Source organism: Brachyistius frenatus, unplaced genomic scaffold (genome assembly GCF_029030835.1).
Source record: "Brachyistius frenatus isolate BFR_SWC_R1_liver_20210118 unplaced genomic scaffold, ASM2903083v1 Contig_4, whole genome shotgun sequence".
NCBI classification, from domain to species: domain Eukaryota; kingdom Metazoa; phylum Chordata; class Actinopteri; family Embiotocidae; genus Brachyistius; species Brachyistius frenatus.
The window spans coordinates 1,001,865-1,016,686 of record NW_027210603.1 but is presented as its reverse complement, the minus strand read 5'-3'; the positions used below and the strand labels follow the sequence as shown (position 1 = coordinate 1,016,686).

At 46.6% G+C, this 14,822-nt stretch overlaps 1 protein-coding gene across 2 annotated transcripts; it reads right to left on the bottom strand.

Moving 5' to 3' along the window:
• Positions 1-467: 467 nt before the first annotated feature.
• Positions 468-14,364, bottom strand: espl1 (extra spindle pole bodies like 1, separase). Of its 2 annotated transcripts, XM_069708323.1 has the most exons (32): positions 14,288-14,364; positions 14,049-14,137; positions 13,534-13,836; positions 12,673-13,422; positions 12,480-12,581; positions 11,612-11,723; positions 11,379-11,506; positions 10,948-11,141; positions 10,609-10,851; positions 10,341-10,485; positions 9,519-9,678; positions 9,268-9,407; positions 8,739-8,873; positions 8,508-8,624; positions 8,238-8,409; positions 7,436-7,564; positions 7,142-7,298; positions 6,704-6,813; positions 5,236-6,371; positions 4,749-5,145; positions 4,402-4,533; positions 4,095-4,308; positions 3,797-4,002; positions 3,531-3,658; positions 3,214-3,336; positions 2,891-3,040; positions 2,323-2,490; positions 2,127-2,231; positions 1,921-2,036; positions 1,760-1,843; positions 1,207-1,371; positions 468-983 (listed from the first exon to the last, which is right to left on the bottom strand). In XM_069708323.1, the coding sequence occupies exons 2-32, from the start codon at positions 14,127-14,129 to the stop codon at positions 782-784; spliced, it is 6,504 nt and encodes a 2,167-aa protein (XP_069564424.1). In that variant the 5' UTR covers positions 14,130-14,137; positions 14,288-14,364; the 3' UTR covers positions 468-781. The 2 variants fall into 2 exon arrangements, with proteins under 2 accessions (XP_069564424.1, XP_069564429.1); XM_069708328.1 differs by lacking the exon at positions 14,288-14,364 and having other exon boundaries at positions 14,049-14,140.
• Between the last annotated feature and the right edge of the window lie 458 nt (positions 14,365-14,822).

Genomic DNA, 14,822 nt, shown 5'->3' with positions numbered 1-14,822 from the left:
GGAAGCCCCAAAGTACAGCCTGGAGTGTCTTGTGTTGTCCCGACCAAGCGACAACAACCAAAGCATGTTCACTTTAATATCAGAGAGGACTAAAAGAATCACAATATATCACATTTAAGAAGCTGCAATCAGAGAATTTTGGATTCTTTTTTAATTAGAAAAATGACTCAAAATGATTAAGCACTTCTCGAAACGATATTTTAATTTTCTGCTGATCCACTAATCAATTAAATGTTGCAGCGCCACTCAATGCACATTGAAAATTGTGAGAAAAGTTAGAACATTATTACCACTAAAAGATTTCAGTTGAAATCTTTTGAGAACTTAACCTGCGTCCACAGTAAACTGATTTTATTCCATGTGACAGTAACAAACATGCTTCTTATTAAGACAAACTAAATATTTCTCAGGCTTTAGGCTCCAACTCTTTGTATAAATGTGACTAATTAAAAGAGTCATTTCCACAGTACAACCACAGCTTGTATGTTCCAACACATTTATTCAAAAATTGTTGCTCAATCAACACATTCAAGAGGCATTTAAACAATTACAAAAGTGAAAGATATTTCAAATCATTGACACAGTAGAAAAACTGGTTTAAAATTGAAGCATTGCTTTAAATAAAGATGATGGTGTCCACTGTAAAGTTTTTAAAAATGAAACAAGGATTTAACTTCAAGTTAAATTCACGTCCTACAGCTCGTTCGCTGAAACAATCAAACTTGGATACTGAATAGACGGTTTACATCCGGTTTCTTATCGGAGTTTCAGGCCTCCAGTCCTACTGCAGGCGGACCGGGAGGCCGTACACCACAGGTGCAGCTCCGATCAGGTGTTTCAGGTGTGTGGCCTGACGGGACGGACCCATATGATCCAGGAGGGGAGCTCCGGACCCGGCGGACAACCACGACTCCAGCAGCGCTGTAGTGAAGCGATCGATATCCCGGTCGGTCACGTCCCAGAGGTTTCCCAAAACAAAGGGGCTGGAAATTAATACAAAAAAAATAAAGTCACGCCACAGACACCACAGGAGAATAAATTATATCTGGACGGTTCAGAAAAATTATGAATACGCTGTGAAATGAATCATTATTAACTGGTCAAAGCATAACTTTGATGTCTCGTGGCTCGGCAGCAGCAAAACCGTTTTTCTGTGTTAAGTGTGATCAATATCAAGTGATGCTTGTGTGAAGACGGAGATCTCACCAGCCGGCGATGAGGTAGTTGAGGATGATGCCTTGTCCCTCCTGGTCTCCTCGCACTGCCAGAGCAGCGCTGCTGCAGCCGAACAGCAGCGAGGCGGCTCTCATCGGCCGCTTCAGGACCGACTGGCTGTCCAGGAACCGAGCGCCGGCACCGTGGCCCACGTAACTGAAGCACGGACGGAGGGGGGGGGGGACATCAGGTCAAACCATACAGGATTAAAAAACACACAAACACAGTGGTTGTTAAATATGGGACATATTTTACACTTCACCTGTGTCACAGGTGACCTGAATACTTCGCAAAAGAGAAATTTCAGCTTTTGATTCTAAATAAATCTGCAAAAATGTCTAAGACCATGTTTTCACTTGGTCATTATTTGTTAGGGATTCAAAATGAAATCTACACTGAAGAAACAGTGAAGCGGTCTGAGGTGAGAAAGAATATTACTGAACGCTGCAGTTCATGTTTCTTATGCTTTTTCTGATTTGAATTCATTCTCATGACCTCTGGCTTCGTCTCCCTCTCAGGTTCTTCACCATCATGTCAGACTCACATGTACAGATCTTTGGTGGCCACAGCTTCTTCTAGCTGACCCGAGTCGGGAGCAGCTCCACACACACCTTCCCAGTCCGGTTTACTACGAAGAGAAGAGTTATTTTGGTGAACAAGGAAGAAACGAACTCATCTCATCCAAGTGATGAGCGCCGGTCTCACCTGCAGAACCACTCCTTGAACCGGTCCTGAGAGTTTCCTAAGTTGGCGTCGGGGTCGAGCACGTAAAACACCTTCCTCGTATCGACGCCGCGCCTCAGGATGGACTCGGAGTTGGTCTAAAAGAGGAAGATTTAAATCTCGATTTATCCATTTCTGCTACTGAACCGATCAGACCTCTCTAGAACCGTTCTGGCGTTTGACCTCACCTCTTTCTGAAAGCTCAGTCCGAGCAGCGAGTGCAGCGATGGCATCCGGCTCACAGAGTGACGCTTCAAGACGGAGACGGTCTCCCACGGCAACTTCTGAAGGTGCTGCATCCGACACGGGACAGAAGCTGGTGAGCATCGCATATTTTCCTTTCTGACTCAGTCTGCTGATTTTCACGGAGATGATGGAACCAACCTTGTCCAGGATGAGGACCACGTGTCCTCGGGGCTCGTCTCTCTCCGAGAGCCGGGACGCCGCTGCATGCAGGAGCTCGTCACACCCGGCGTCCCACCGCGGAGAAACTCCCAACGCAAACCTTTTGAGATCTTCTTCAGAGAGCGCCGGGGAGGCAGACAGCAGAGCCTACGACAGCAGGCGGAGAGGTGTTAGCTGTGTTTACAGACCAGACATGGGTGTTAAAAGGTCTGCGTAGGGTTGAAGCGGTATTCTGTATCATCATCGGTGAAAAAAGAAGAAGCAACAAACGGAGAAGCTCGTGTTTCAACTCTCCTTCCCGCCACACCTACAACACCACGGAGAAAAGGAAACCGATGATATCTCCACGAGTTGGTGGGCGATACGACCCGAAAATAATATCACGTCATATATCAGGGTATTTTTGCGACATTCTTAACGATATGACTAAATATTCAAAAATATTCTTTTATAAATTTGAACAAACTACAATTTATAGTGTTATAGATTCACGTCAGCATAAAAGTAACATTATAGCTTCAAATATGTATTAAACTAAACAACACACCTTGAGCATCTCCTCGCCGACGGTCACTCCTCTCTCGGTCAAGGCCTTGCAGAGGTGCTGCGTCTGTTCGCAGATCTCCGGGTCCGAAGAAAGAGGCAGAAGAAAGCTCCTCCAGCAGCCCAGCAGTGCCTCCATCTCCTTCAACAGCCTCTGAAGAAAAACACACAGCTGTGTTTTTAAACCCGACTAAAAAGCATTAACTCGTGGCAAGTTAAGAGTCTGCGTCTCGTTTTCTTTTGACTATAAAACTTTAAATGTGAGAGTGAATAATGCCGACGTTAACGGAAACCCCGGGAGACTTCCCAGCATTCCTCAGGCCTCACCTCAAGCCGAGAGTCCAGAGCCCGGCGGCCCTCCCACCACTTGGCCTTCTCCGACACGCAGCTCACGACCTTCTGCTCCACCTGAATATTGTCCATCTCCTGCACCAACCAGCTGACGGGACGCTGCACAACACGGAGACAGAGACGTTATCTCAAACAGGGACGATGCAAGAAATCACAGGAGAGTTATATCACTTTAAATTCACACAAATAATTAAGTATTCTAGGACAAGTGTTCAGATTCTGACAATCGTATAAACGGAATCATGTGTTTTCAGATTGTTGCTATCAGTCTGTAAAGACAGATTCACCCTCACCTGCTGTTTAGAGGTGGGGATGTGGACGGTGACGGGGGCGGAGCCTTTCTCCAGACGGGACAGGACGATGCCGTCCCCCGCCTCCCCGGGTTTCACCCCGAGCACAGACATGACGCACACCGTCACGCCTGCACAGGAAGAGATGTTACACGCGAGGAAATCAAATCAGTTTCTCTTATTTCATTATTCAAGCATTTTAGACGATAAAACAAACAAATCAACACTTATTTAGCGACTGAAATCAAAGTCCTATTTTTTGATCGTACCCGGAGGAAGGTGTTGAATCTGTTGGACAAACTCTCGGCGGTGGTTCTCGGGGAAAGTGGAGGAGTCGGCCGTGGAGAAGGAGAAGATGTCCTCCATCTGAGACAACCTCTGCTCAGCAGACGAACCGGACGCAGTCTCTTCGAGGTCGTGGAGACTCAGAGCGTCCATCCTGTCCGTCAGTTCTCTGGAGGCCTTTTTCAGCTTTCTGTTAAAGCAAGAATTAATAATAAAGAAAATTTAAGATCAAAGCAGTCAGATGATGTGTTTTTTTTCTTCGATATCTTCACATGTACTCACTTGAGGGAACTGGCTAAATGCCTGATCGTGCGATGACGACTAGTGACGCCCAACGACTGGGCGTGTAGCATCGCCGTGGTGACGGGGTCCCGCTGTCCCGTGGTCAGGGCCAGGAGAGCGCAGAGGGTCGGGTAGATGGTGGGAGGGGGGAAGTGATGGAGGGTCAACCAGGCGGAGCGGAGCAACGACTGGACGTCCTCCAACGAGACATCGTCTGGAGAAAAAAAAAAAGAAGTAATATTATAGATCAGCAAGTTCTCATGTCGATCGAGTCTTCTCCAACACTTTGGATAATAGTTGGACTCACCTGGCCGGATGTCAGGATGAGACAGGTGTGTCTGTGGACCGTCCCGGAGATGATCTCTGCTCCTCAGTTCGGCCAGCTCGTCTCTCTCCAGCTCACAACAGGCGTCCCTCCGCAGCACCTCCAGATCTACGTCTGCAGGGAGAATCAGACTCTCTGACGACTCCTTTTGAAAGCTCAATACAATATTAAACAGTCATTATAACGTATTAAATAACATAAGCTGGGATGAAACTTGGAGTTTCAGGGGTGCCGTGACTAAATGAAATGTTTCCGTCATCATAAACACGAAAATTCTAATTTCATTTTTTGCATATAGTAACTTTATGTCAGTTGCACAAACTACATACTGGTGTCTTTACTTGAAGCGGCCATGTCCTCAGCCTCGGTGTCCGATGTCCTCAAGTGCTCGATGCTCATGTCCAGAACTCCGTCAGCTTCCTCGTCGATGGTCCTCATTTGGTCCGGCTCCTCCTCGGACGCGGCGTCCGTCCTGGGCAGCTGCTTCCGGGGTCTTCCTCTTCTCGTGGAGAGCGGCTGACGGACCGAAGCCACGTCGTCCTCGGAGCTGTCGGCAGCACGAGGCGCTGCGGCGGTCTTCCTCCCTCTGGTCTGCCTCCCGGGTGGGATCTTCTCTGCAGGAGGTTCTGGAGCCGGTTTAGCTCTTCTAGCGGTCGTTCGCTTTTTAGGGACGTCTGTCTCTGCTTCGGTTTTAACATCAGAGTCACTTTCATCGCTGAATTCCACCTGTTTTAAAACATTAAAAGATATAATTAATAAAAACAAAGAGTGTATTTTTTTGCAAGTATAAAACCTTTTCTCTGGTTCGATTCTTACCTTGAAACGGGATTTCTTGGTGCGTCTGGGTGCAGCAGGAACCGGCGGTGCTTTGTCCTGAACCGGCGACACCTCCTCGTACACATGAAACTGCAGCTTCGGGGCAGCTTTGAGCATCGCGGCCGAGCCTTTCACTCTCTGAACGGGAGTACAAGCCAACGTAGGGACCACCGTGTTGAAGTCGAAAGAGCCGAGGTCTCTCGCAGACGGCTTCGACTTCACCGTCACCGGTGTCAGCGGAACCAGAACCTTCTCTCTGGCTGAGCTGCCCGTCATTTGGATCTTGGGTTTGACAGCCTTCGCCTTCTTCGCCTCCTTCGCCGCCTTCTTTTTGTCGGGAACATCTGAGTTTTTAATGGTCTTCTTCAGTGTGGAAGACGGAGGGATAGTTTTCTGTTCAGATTTCAGCTCCTCTTTAACATTCGGTGCGTTCCAGGTCCAGACGTTTGAGAAGAGCTCCTCTGGGGTGCAGCCCTGTTTAGCAGCTAAGATCATCAGTGATGCGATGGCTTTGGTTGCCATGAGACCGGCTCTCACAGGTCTCAGCGCAGGAGAGGGTGTAGAGTCCACGAATGCCAATCCAGCTTCCAGTATCTTCCATAAACCGCAGGCCTTGTTGAGCCTGGGCTGGAGCCCCGACAGCGCCATGCACAGGTAGACCCGGCCCGCCACGTCCTGCATCAGGGAGGGTTTGGAGATGCTCGTGGCAGGATCAAAGGGAGGGAAGAGGTCAGATAACTTCGCCCTCAGTTTGGAGGTGACGCTCTTACAGCGGGACAACGACGCCCAGTGAAGTTTTGAACTGAGCCCGGCTTCGCTGGGATCCAGCTGAAAAACCAGATCGGCCTGCGCGGCGGCCCAGCGAGCCGTGGCCCGGCCCAGACGAGGCTCGGAGCAGCAGGGGCACCGACAGTCCGGTTCATGCGTCAGAGAGGAGAGCCAGCGGCGAGGCTGCGCTTTGAGCGGCGGGGAGCTGGTCGGGTCCTTCAGCACGGCTTCTTTGGAGATCCAGCGGGTGCTCAGGATGTCCTTCAGATCCTCCTCCACGGCGGGAAGGGGAGACTGAGGTCTCTGCGCTGGACGACCTTTCCTCGGTTTGATTTTCACGTCGGCTCTCTGCACCTGATCGGAAACATCTGAGAAAATAAACGAGATAAAAGAGGAACGTTTTGTAGCTGAGAAAAATGAAATCATTCTAACCTCTGGGTTAAAAGATATGAATTAAATCCATATCAATGATACAAAGAATATTTTCCCAGAAGTTGTGACATTCATGGAAAAAAATACAATGAATTGTGAATGCAATGAATTAAATTCCACTCTGAAGCAACAAGTCAGATGAAACAGACAGTGAAATAAGTCATTTTAAATGTGTTTGACTCAGATGTATAAAAGATGTGTTAAAAGCACCAGCTGAGCTCACATCATTAACATCAGGTTTTGGTTAAAGAGCTGTGCGTGAACACACCTGTGCAGAGCTCTAGGAGGTTTCGGACTTTGTCTAAGTCCGTTTTGCTCTCTTCTCTCTCCCCCTGCAGCAGCTCCAGCTCGGCTTTCACCACCAGCAGTTCGGCACATCTGAAACAAAGAAAAGATCCGAAGTTTGTAAGGTGACCATATAATCTCCTACTGGAACTTTTAATAAATATAATCAGATTAATGTAACACTACAAAATACAACAGCGCTGCAAAAATATTAGAAACATCTCTGACTACAAAGAAATCCATCAACACCACCTCCTTGAAAAGACTCACTAAAACTAAGATGTATTTCACCACCTGGACGTGATAATGAACTGAAACTTGACCGGAAAATAACATCAGTTGTATTAAATCCAGTTATCGTCTTCTGATCCTTCCCTCGCTGCATTTGAAGCCACTACGATGAACATGAGCGTGGACGTACTGGCTGAGAGCTTGCAGCTTCATGGCCAGTTTCAGAGCCTCCAGGCACTGCAGTCGGGCGTCGTTGACGGCGCCACAGCTGCTCCTCACGGCCACCATCTTCACGGAGCAGCTCAGCAGCTCTGAGAGCAGCTGCCACTTCAGCACCAGGTTGTCTCCTGCTCACAAGACCGGAGGAGAGAATCACCTCGAGAAGAAGCACTGAAAACGAACAGCATTGGAATAAACCGGGGTGGTGTGTGTGTGTGTGTGTGTGTGTGTGTGTGTGTGTGTGTGGGTGGGTGGTAGTAAGTACCGTGGTCGATGAAGCGAACGTCCAAGCTGCTGCCGTTTGTCCCGTACAGACCTTTTCCCACTAGAGTGACCAGCAGGCTGCAGAGGAGCTTCAGACTCTCATACAGAGCAGCGTCTGGAGTATTTATACCTGAGACATGGAGAGACATGGAAACACAGGAAACACAGTTCCTTAGTGGCTTTTAGCTGCAAATGTCACATTTTTTTAATATCAGAATTGGATCTATTTGATTCAATAACAATTAGAAAGTTTAGAGGCGCTGTATGATTATTAAGATTTAAGCCCAGGTGTTGACGTGTGCAGGGAGCCAACAGGAAGTCAGCCACCTCAGCCTGCATCATGTCACATCGACCGAGCTGCTAACACAGTAGGTGGCGCTAATGCTCCGCACACAAAAGGAAGAAGAAGAAGACGAGGAGGAATTCAGAAGAAGCCTACTCGTATCAAATCTCATATTTTTTGTTTTTACTTCAAATGTTGCACTGCAGACCGCGACGAACACGACCAAGAGAGGTCAAAGTTCAACCTGCACTTTTATTAAGGACTCTGTCCCAATTGTATACATGCTACATGCAACAGTGCAGTTTTTAAAGGGTCGCTGCAGGACATACCAAAAGTAAAAAGATATAGTACGAGAGCAGGGATTCTCTCTAAATGAACATGTGAACGTGCTGCTCTGCAAAATCTCTGAAACATATTTCACTGCACGCAAAACTGAGATGTTTTTGTTTGATTGAATGAGGCTCCGTGTAAAAACTAGAGACCTGTGGTTGTGTGAAGCGTTGGAAGTGCTTGTGCTCACCGTGCTGCGTGATGCGGCTCCGCTGGGTTCGCGGCAGCTGAGCGGCGTCCAGACCGAGGAAGGCGCTGCAGGTCTGGAGGCTCCGCGCCCTCAGCAGGTACCAGCTCTTCGACTGTCGCTGCTCGCTCGCTTCTTTAAGCACCTCACACAGATACGGGACTCCGCAGTCCACCTGATACCGGGACAAACAGGACACGGGCAATTTAATAAAAAGTAAACATAAAAACGTCTTCTATCAAAAGGGAGACGTCCTACAGGTGGACGTGTTACCTGTCCTGTGCTGTAGTAGTACTGAGCTTTCAGTAAGACGACCAGCATGGACAGAGACGAAGGTCCCTCAGAGGTTTGATCTGAAGGAAGAATCTTCTCTGCTTGCTCTATTTGGGTCTAAAAAAAAAAGAAATATATTTACAAATCACTTCTCATGACTTTAAAAGGTCTTAATAAACACACCTCAGTCCAGTTATATATATAAATATAAATAGAAGAAAGAAGCATCACCAGAGCCAGTTGAGGGGCTCCCAGATCCAGGAGGAGGCTGGCGGACTGACAGAGGGAGCTGCAACAACTCTGTGTGTCACCGAGTTGACGTGCAAATTCAATCACAAGCTGGTAAGCTTCCAAAGCCTTCAGGGGCTGAATCAGGAAAAAATAAATAAATACAGATGAATAAAAATGGTCACTGAACATCCTCACCCTGGGAAACACTTTAAAACACCTCGTACACGTCAAACTATCACTAACAGAACAGCTTCACATAAATAAAAGCTAAAACCAGTTTTTTTTTTTTTTATATTCATAAGCGATTTGGTTGTTTTGTTGTACTGCCACTTAGAATAAAAAATAACAACAAATGATGACATTTGACGAGCCGATTAAAATTCTCTTAATGAATATATAATCAAAATGCAGATATTTAGTCAATAAAACATCATGTGAGGTGATTTCTTATTTGGTAGAGGCTCAAAATGTATTTGTAATCAAAGAGAGAAACCGTATTTAATAGCTTGAACACGTTCTGTGTCGTCACCTTTCCCATGAGCCTGAAGAGAGCAGCCGTCACCGCCATGGAGACGCAGGTCTGTTTGGGGTTCCTGACCGAAGGCCGAGCTCCGGTCTGAAACAGAGCGGCCCACGCGTCCAGAGCGCCCTCCAGAGGCCGACACAGCTCTTTACAGAAAGAAATAAAGCTGATATTATAATCCATGTTCAACAAACGTTCACAGCAGGATAATTAATCACATTTGAAAAAAACAAACAAAAAAAACAACAACTTCTTACTGTTCTCTGCAGCCAGGTTGAAGTGCAGACCTTCATACACCTGAATACTGTCCTGTGTCTTCTGCTTGTCTTCATAATCAAAGTCGTTGTTCCCGACGGGGTTGGTCAAACTCTGAGTCTGCTCACGCAGCTCTCTCTGTTTTCTGTCACTCTCAATGGCCTGGTCAGAAAAAACCCCACTTCATTAATAATTAAAAACACGTGAAGAGTGAACGTTGAACCAAGACTTGATACCACACCGTTACGAATTTCAGTTTTAAACATCATCGTATGACAGAAAATTTTATTCTAAAAGACTTTAACGACAACATTAAAAAAAAAAGACTTCGGGCACGATGTGACCTCTGATGTGACCTCTGATGTTAGAGGTCACATCAAACACTTTTATGTTTTCTGCCTTTTACTGAACCAGATTTGAGGATGTCTTAAGCTGCACTGTAACTTTGATCCTATTTTTAGCTTGCTAAATGTTTTAATGACTGTTTTTAATGTCTGTTTTTAAATGTACTTTTCTTTTGCCTGATGTTTTGATGCTTTTAATGGTTTTATGTGAAGCCCTTCGAATTGCCTTGTTGTTGAAATGTGTTGTACAAATAAACCTGCCTTGGCAAAATATGGAAAATTGGCATATACAAATTAGTTGACAGGACTGGCTTCTGTTTTTTAAATTTTTTAAATTTCTCTTTTCTGTTCCATGTTAATGAATCTTACGTTACATCCATATCTACGCTGTCAATTACTGTTTACAGTTTAAGATGAATTAAAAACTTGAATAACATAAAACAACAACACAACAATATGAAGGTAAAGTCCTGCTCTCACCTCCTGAAGGTTCCTCTCCAGAGTGCAGATGTAAAGCCACAGTAAAGCGTGAGCTCGGTCGTCCTTCAGTCTGTCGGCGTTCTCCGGAGTCTCCGCTTCTTCTTCGAGGAGCCGTAAAGCTTCGTGGGTGAAATCGACCGCCAGGCTGTGAGTTCAAATACAAACACAGTGAACACAGAGACGACGGGCTGCTTTCTATTCTGCCAACAACTTCTTCAAGCACACGAAAACAGAGGATTTTATGTCGGTCAAAGACCAATGATCTTACCAGTCGGTCTGTTCACTGAAATCCTGGAAACACACCACTTGGGCCATTTCGCAGAGGTAGACGGCTCGTCGGTGTGTGTGGCGACTCTCCTCGTGGCAGATGTCCAGCAGGTCACACAGAGTGTTGTAGCGTTCCTGAGCTGTGTCTCCTGCCACCTCCTTATAGGCACGCAGCTCCTCCTCCAGCAGGCAAAGCATCACTCGCTCCTCAGGGACATCCGGACCGAAACCGTCCCGTAACGTCCTGATCCGAGACACGACAAACACACGGCTCAGTTTTCAGGTCAACGTTCATATATTCACAAAAATAAAAGACACAGAGAAGAAGCCACTTCTGTACCTGAGTCTGATGTCCTCCTCAGAGTTACGGGCTGCGTCCGTCTTCGTCTTCACCCACAGAGAGACGGGTTCGGCCATGTGAGCGGTGATGTCGTCGCCCAGAGCCTTGAGCCACAGGATCACCCAGTCCAGGGCTCGCTCCAGCTGTCCGGCCCGCCGAGACGTCTGCACGGCCAGCATGAACGGCCGGCTCAGCTGGGCGGTGACAACACAGGCAAAATATAAATGACATATTCTCAAACCACTCTGACAATACAATTTAAAAAAAATTAGCAAATATAATAACAGAATTGCCCTTTCATGACCATTTGGGGTTTAGAGATGCTGCATTAGCTCCTAACCGGTGGATGCTACAGTCCTGAACCTAAAAAGGTGCATATGTTGGAACAAATTTCTAAGTCCACTAAAACTGAAGCCATATGAAGAGCTTACCCGGTCCACCGAGAGCGGGATCAGCCACTTCTTGCATAAATCCCTGCAGAGGATCTCCACCAGCCTGAAGGCCTGCTCGTACAGACGGCGGTTGTACAAACCACAAGCCAAGTTGCTCACAGCAACAACTGGTGAACATAAACACACAGAAAAAAACATTACATGCCGATATGTCAAGATCACATGAATCAGTTCAGTGACCTGACGACATTAATAACACCGGATGTTCTCACCTGCTTTAGTGACGAGGTTTTCACTGGACAGCTTGCGCAGGTGTGTCGTCATCAGCGCGGCGGTGGACTGGCAGTAGAGCAGCACTCGGTCCAGAGCGTCGCTGTCCTCCAGCTACAAAAAAACACATCCAGCACCGAGTTAAATCTGCAGCAACGTTTTAACTGTGACAGATGCTTTTTTTTTTTTTTTTTTTTACCATTATAACAGTTATGTGCAGCACACAAGCTGTTGTGGGTCGAACTAATGTAAATTCATTGTAGAGAGCTTCAATAATAAACTAAATCACTCTTCCAGGATGTCATTGTTGTTAGTTGTTCCTCTGTGGTATCAAAGTTTTTTCTTTAAGGTTTTGGGGTTTATAAATTTTGGGAAATTTGACACAAACATGGTAATAATAACAGTCAAATGCTGTGGAACCAATGAGCTGTAGATATCAGGGGAAAGAAAGAAAAAGAAAGCTGAAACTATTTCTCTTTACTTTAGCCTTTAACATGCATATTGCTTTATTTTATGTTTTAACTCTATTTGTGTTTACTTTAATGCATTTGATCTGTTCTTCTCTATTTTCAAATGTTCCTTTATATCTGTTTTTATGTGAAACACCATGCACTCTTCTTGCCGTGAAGCACTTTGAGCTGCATTTCTTGTATGAGGAGTGCCATACAAATAAAGTTAATTGTTATGAAATAGCATTTTTCCAATATAAATAAACTGAAAAAAAATGTGGCGGAGGACCTTGAAAATCCTCATGAAACACATGCACCTAATTCTTCCACAAACTTTGGGAGCAATCTGTGCGAGATTCATCCGTCTTCTCATCAGTTTTACCATCATCATAATGAAGCTGCTCTTTGCAGCAGCACCCACCTGTGATGCCAGCATGCTCTCATAAGCAAATACAAAGCCCTGGTAGAAACTGAAGCAGAGGGCCTTCTGCAGTCGGCTGCTCTCCGCCTGCCACGTCGAATTCTGAAAAACACACAAGGTAGTAGTTAGTAAATATTATTCTCTTCCAGCAGAACAGTCACAGCTCTTAATCCTGGTGAGCAGCAACACTCACCTTGTCGAGCACCTTCATTATCTGCTCCTGGTGCTCCTCCAGAAAAGAAAAGAAAGCCAGGAGCACCGGCCCGCTCAGCCCCTCGCTGTGCCCACTTTCCACAGCCCACATCACCAGGCTGCTCCCCTCCAGGACAGCGTGAGCCTCCGTGTCGTCCAGGTCAGCCGGCAGACACCTCAGGGCCCTGGCGCACTCCGTCAGGGCCTGCCCGCTCTCTTTGGCACACTTTATCGATGAATGAATTTTGACTCCCCATTTGCCGAGCACCAGCGCCGTGCACTGACAGTCAGCACAGCCCGACACCCTGCTCTGGATTTCATTTAAGAAAGTGGAGGCAGGTCCGTAGTGGCCGGCCTTACAAAGCACCTTCACTGCGATGAGCACCATTTCGGAGAGCGCGTAAAAACTCCTCCTGAGCTGCTTGGCGTCGCCCCCCTCACGTCCTCGACCACCGGCCCAACATCCGTCAAAGAGCGCGTGCATCTCCTGCAGAAGAAAGGACGCATCGTCCTTCGTCACCTCTCCGCAGCTGCTCTCGAACTCACCGACGGCGTCCTCTGTGTATATGGGAGCTTTGGAGAAGGAGGGAGTCGCGCTTTCTGTGTTCAGCAGCAGAAGGAAGCTCAACGCTCGCAGCTGGCAGCGCAGTTTGTCCCGAGGATCGAGGAGTTCCCCGTCTTTGGCAGCAGAGAGTCCGGTCCAGAGCACGGAGAAGCAGCTCCGCACCAGAACACAGTAGTCGTCCTCAGCCTGTAGACACACACACACACACACACACACACACACACACACACACACACACCTAGTTAGAGCTGACAGCAATGTGTGTGCAGCACATCCTCTGCACAAAGTGATACACACCTGTGGTGCTGCAGACAGTCGGCCGTAAAGCAGCCCGGCTACGTGGCTGCAGAGAGTGTGAGCTTCGAGGGAGCTCAGCTTCTTGACAATATGGAAAACGACCTTTTCAATGTACAGCGGGCTGCTCTGAGCCACGAGCGCCGCAGACACGTCATAACCACGCAGAGAAAGCTCGAGCAGCCGGACCAGCTGACTGATGTGGTCCAAGTCCGGGGACCCAACGCCGAGCTGGTGGTTACAGGCTCTGATGACCCGGTCACACAGCGTGCGACCCTGAAGACCAGCTGGACTCTTCACGTAGCTCTGCAAAGTGTACACCAACCAGATGTTAGTGGTCAGGTAACTGTAACGGTGGGTAAACATAAAACAAGTCAAACAATACAAATAGAAACAGAGCTTATATAAAAGCAGTTAATTCTATGTTGATATGATTTAAAGTCAGTCCATTTCAGACCAGCAGAATAACGTGAAGCCGTAACGTTAACATGCATCATGAAAACCGTGACTGTGCTGACCTCCAGTTCTTGAAATAAAAGCCCGGTTTCTCTCACAGAAGCGGTCCGCTTGATGTATTCGTCCACTTTCAAACACTTCATGTCGGCAGCTGTAGAGGACGCGTTAGTCAAAAGTAAATCCCGTTAAAAACCGGCTTTAATAAAGTGTGTTAGCTCCGCTCGCGTTAGCCACAACACGACGCTGTGACGCGAACGTTGAACGTTTGTTTACCGGACACGAGACGTTAACGGCTGCTAACCTCAAGCGGACGATGCTCGCAGAAAAACGTATCTTTACGCCAGATGAGCGGTCAGTTTATTGTCCATAATAACTAGCAGCAGTACGGTTGTAACTAAAGTTAAAAGACTCAATTCACTGAGGAAATAAAAAGCTCTACGCGCACTGTTTTTTAAAATATCTCTGCGAACCAATCCGACCGCACATCCGGTTTCAGCCGGAAACGCGGGGACTTATGGGTATCGTAGTTTTATGATCATGGCGACGCATACTTTCCGTTATAAACCTAGATAGTGTAATATTGACTTGAATAACTCATTGTAAACTAATTAAATGAATAATATATTCTATATTATAAATAGTCTAAGTAGTAATATGAATTTGTATTCATAAAATCATGGCAACACAAAAAAGTATTGTATTACAGGTATTATTCTGTATATGTCTGGTACTTTGTAATTAGGTTCTACTGTGTTCTCCTAGTTGTACTACATTATTATAATTATTAGTACCAATCAAAGTGCACAAACTGTTTTCATGTTGATTCTAAAATCAGC

Coding starts and splice junctions, on each gene's coding strand:
- espl1 (XM_069708323.1), bottom strand. CDS start 14,129: ATGAAGTGTTTGAAAGTGGACGAATACATCAAGCGGACCGCTTCTGTG. Junction 4,003..4,094: donor CATTTAGCCAGTTCCCTCAA/GTGAGTACATGT, acceptor TTGCTTTAACAG/AAAGCTGAAAAAGGCCTCCA. Junction 1,844..1,920: donor TTCAAGGAGTGGTTCTGCAG/GTGAGACCGGCG, acceptor TTCTCTTCGTAG/TAAACCGGACTGGGAAGGTG.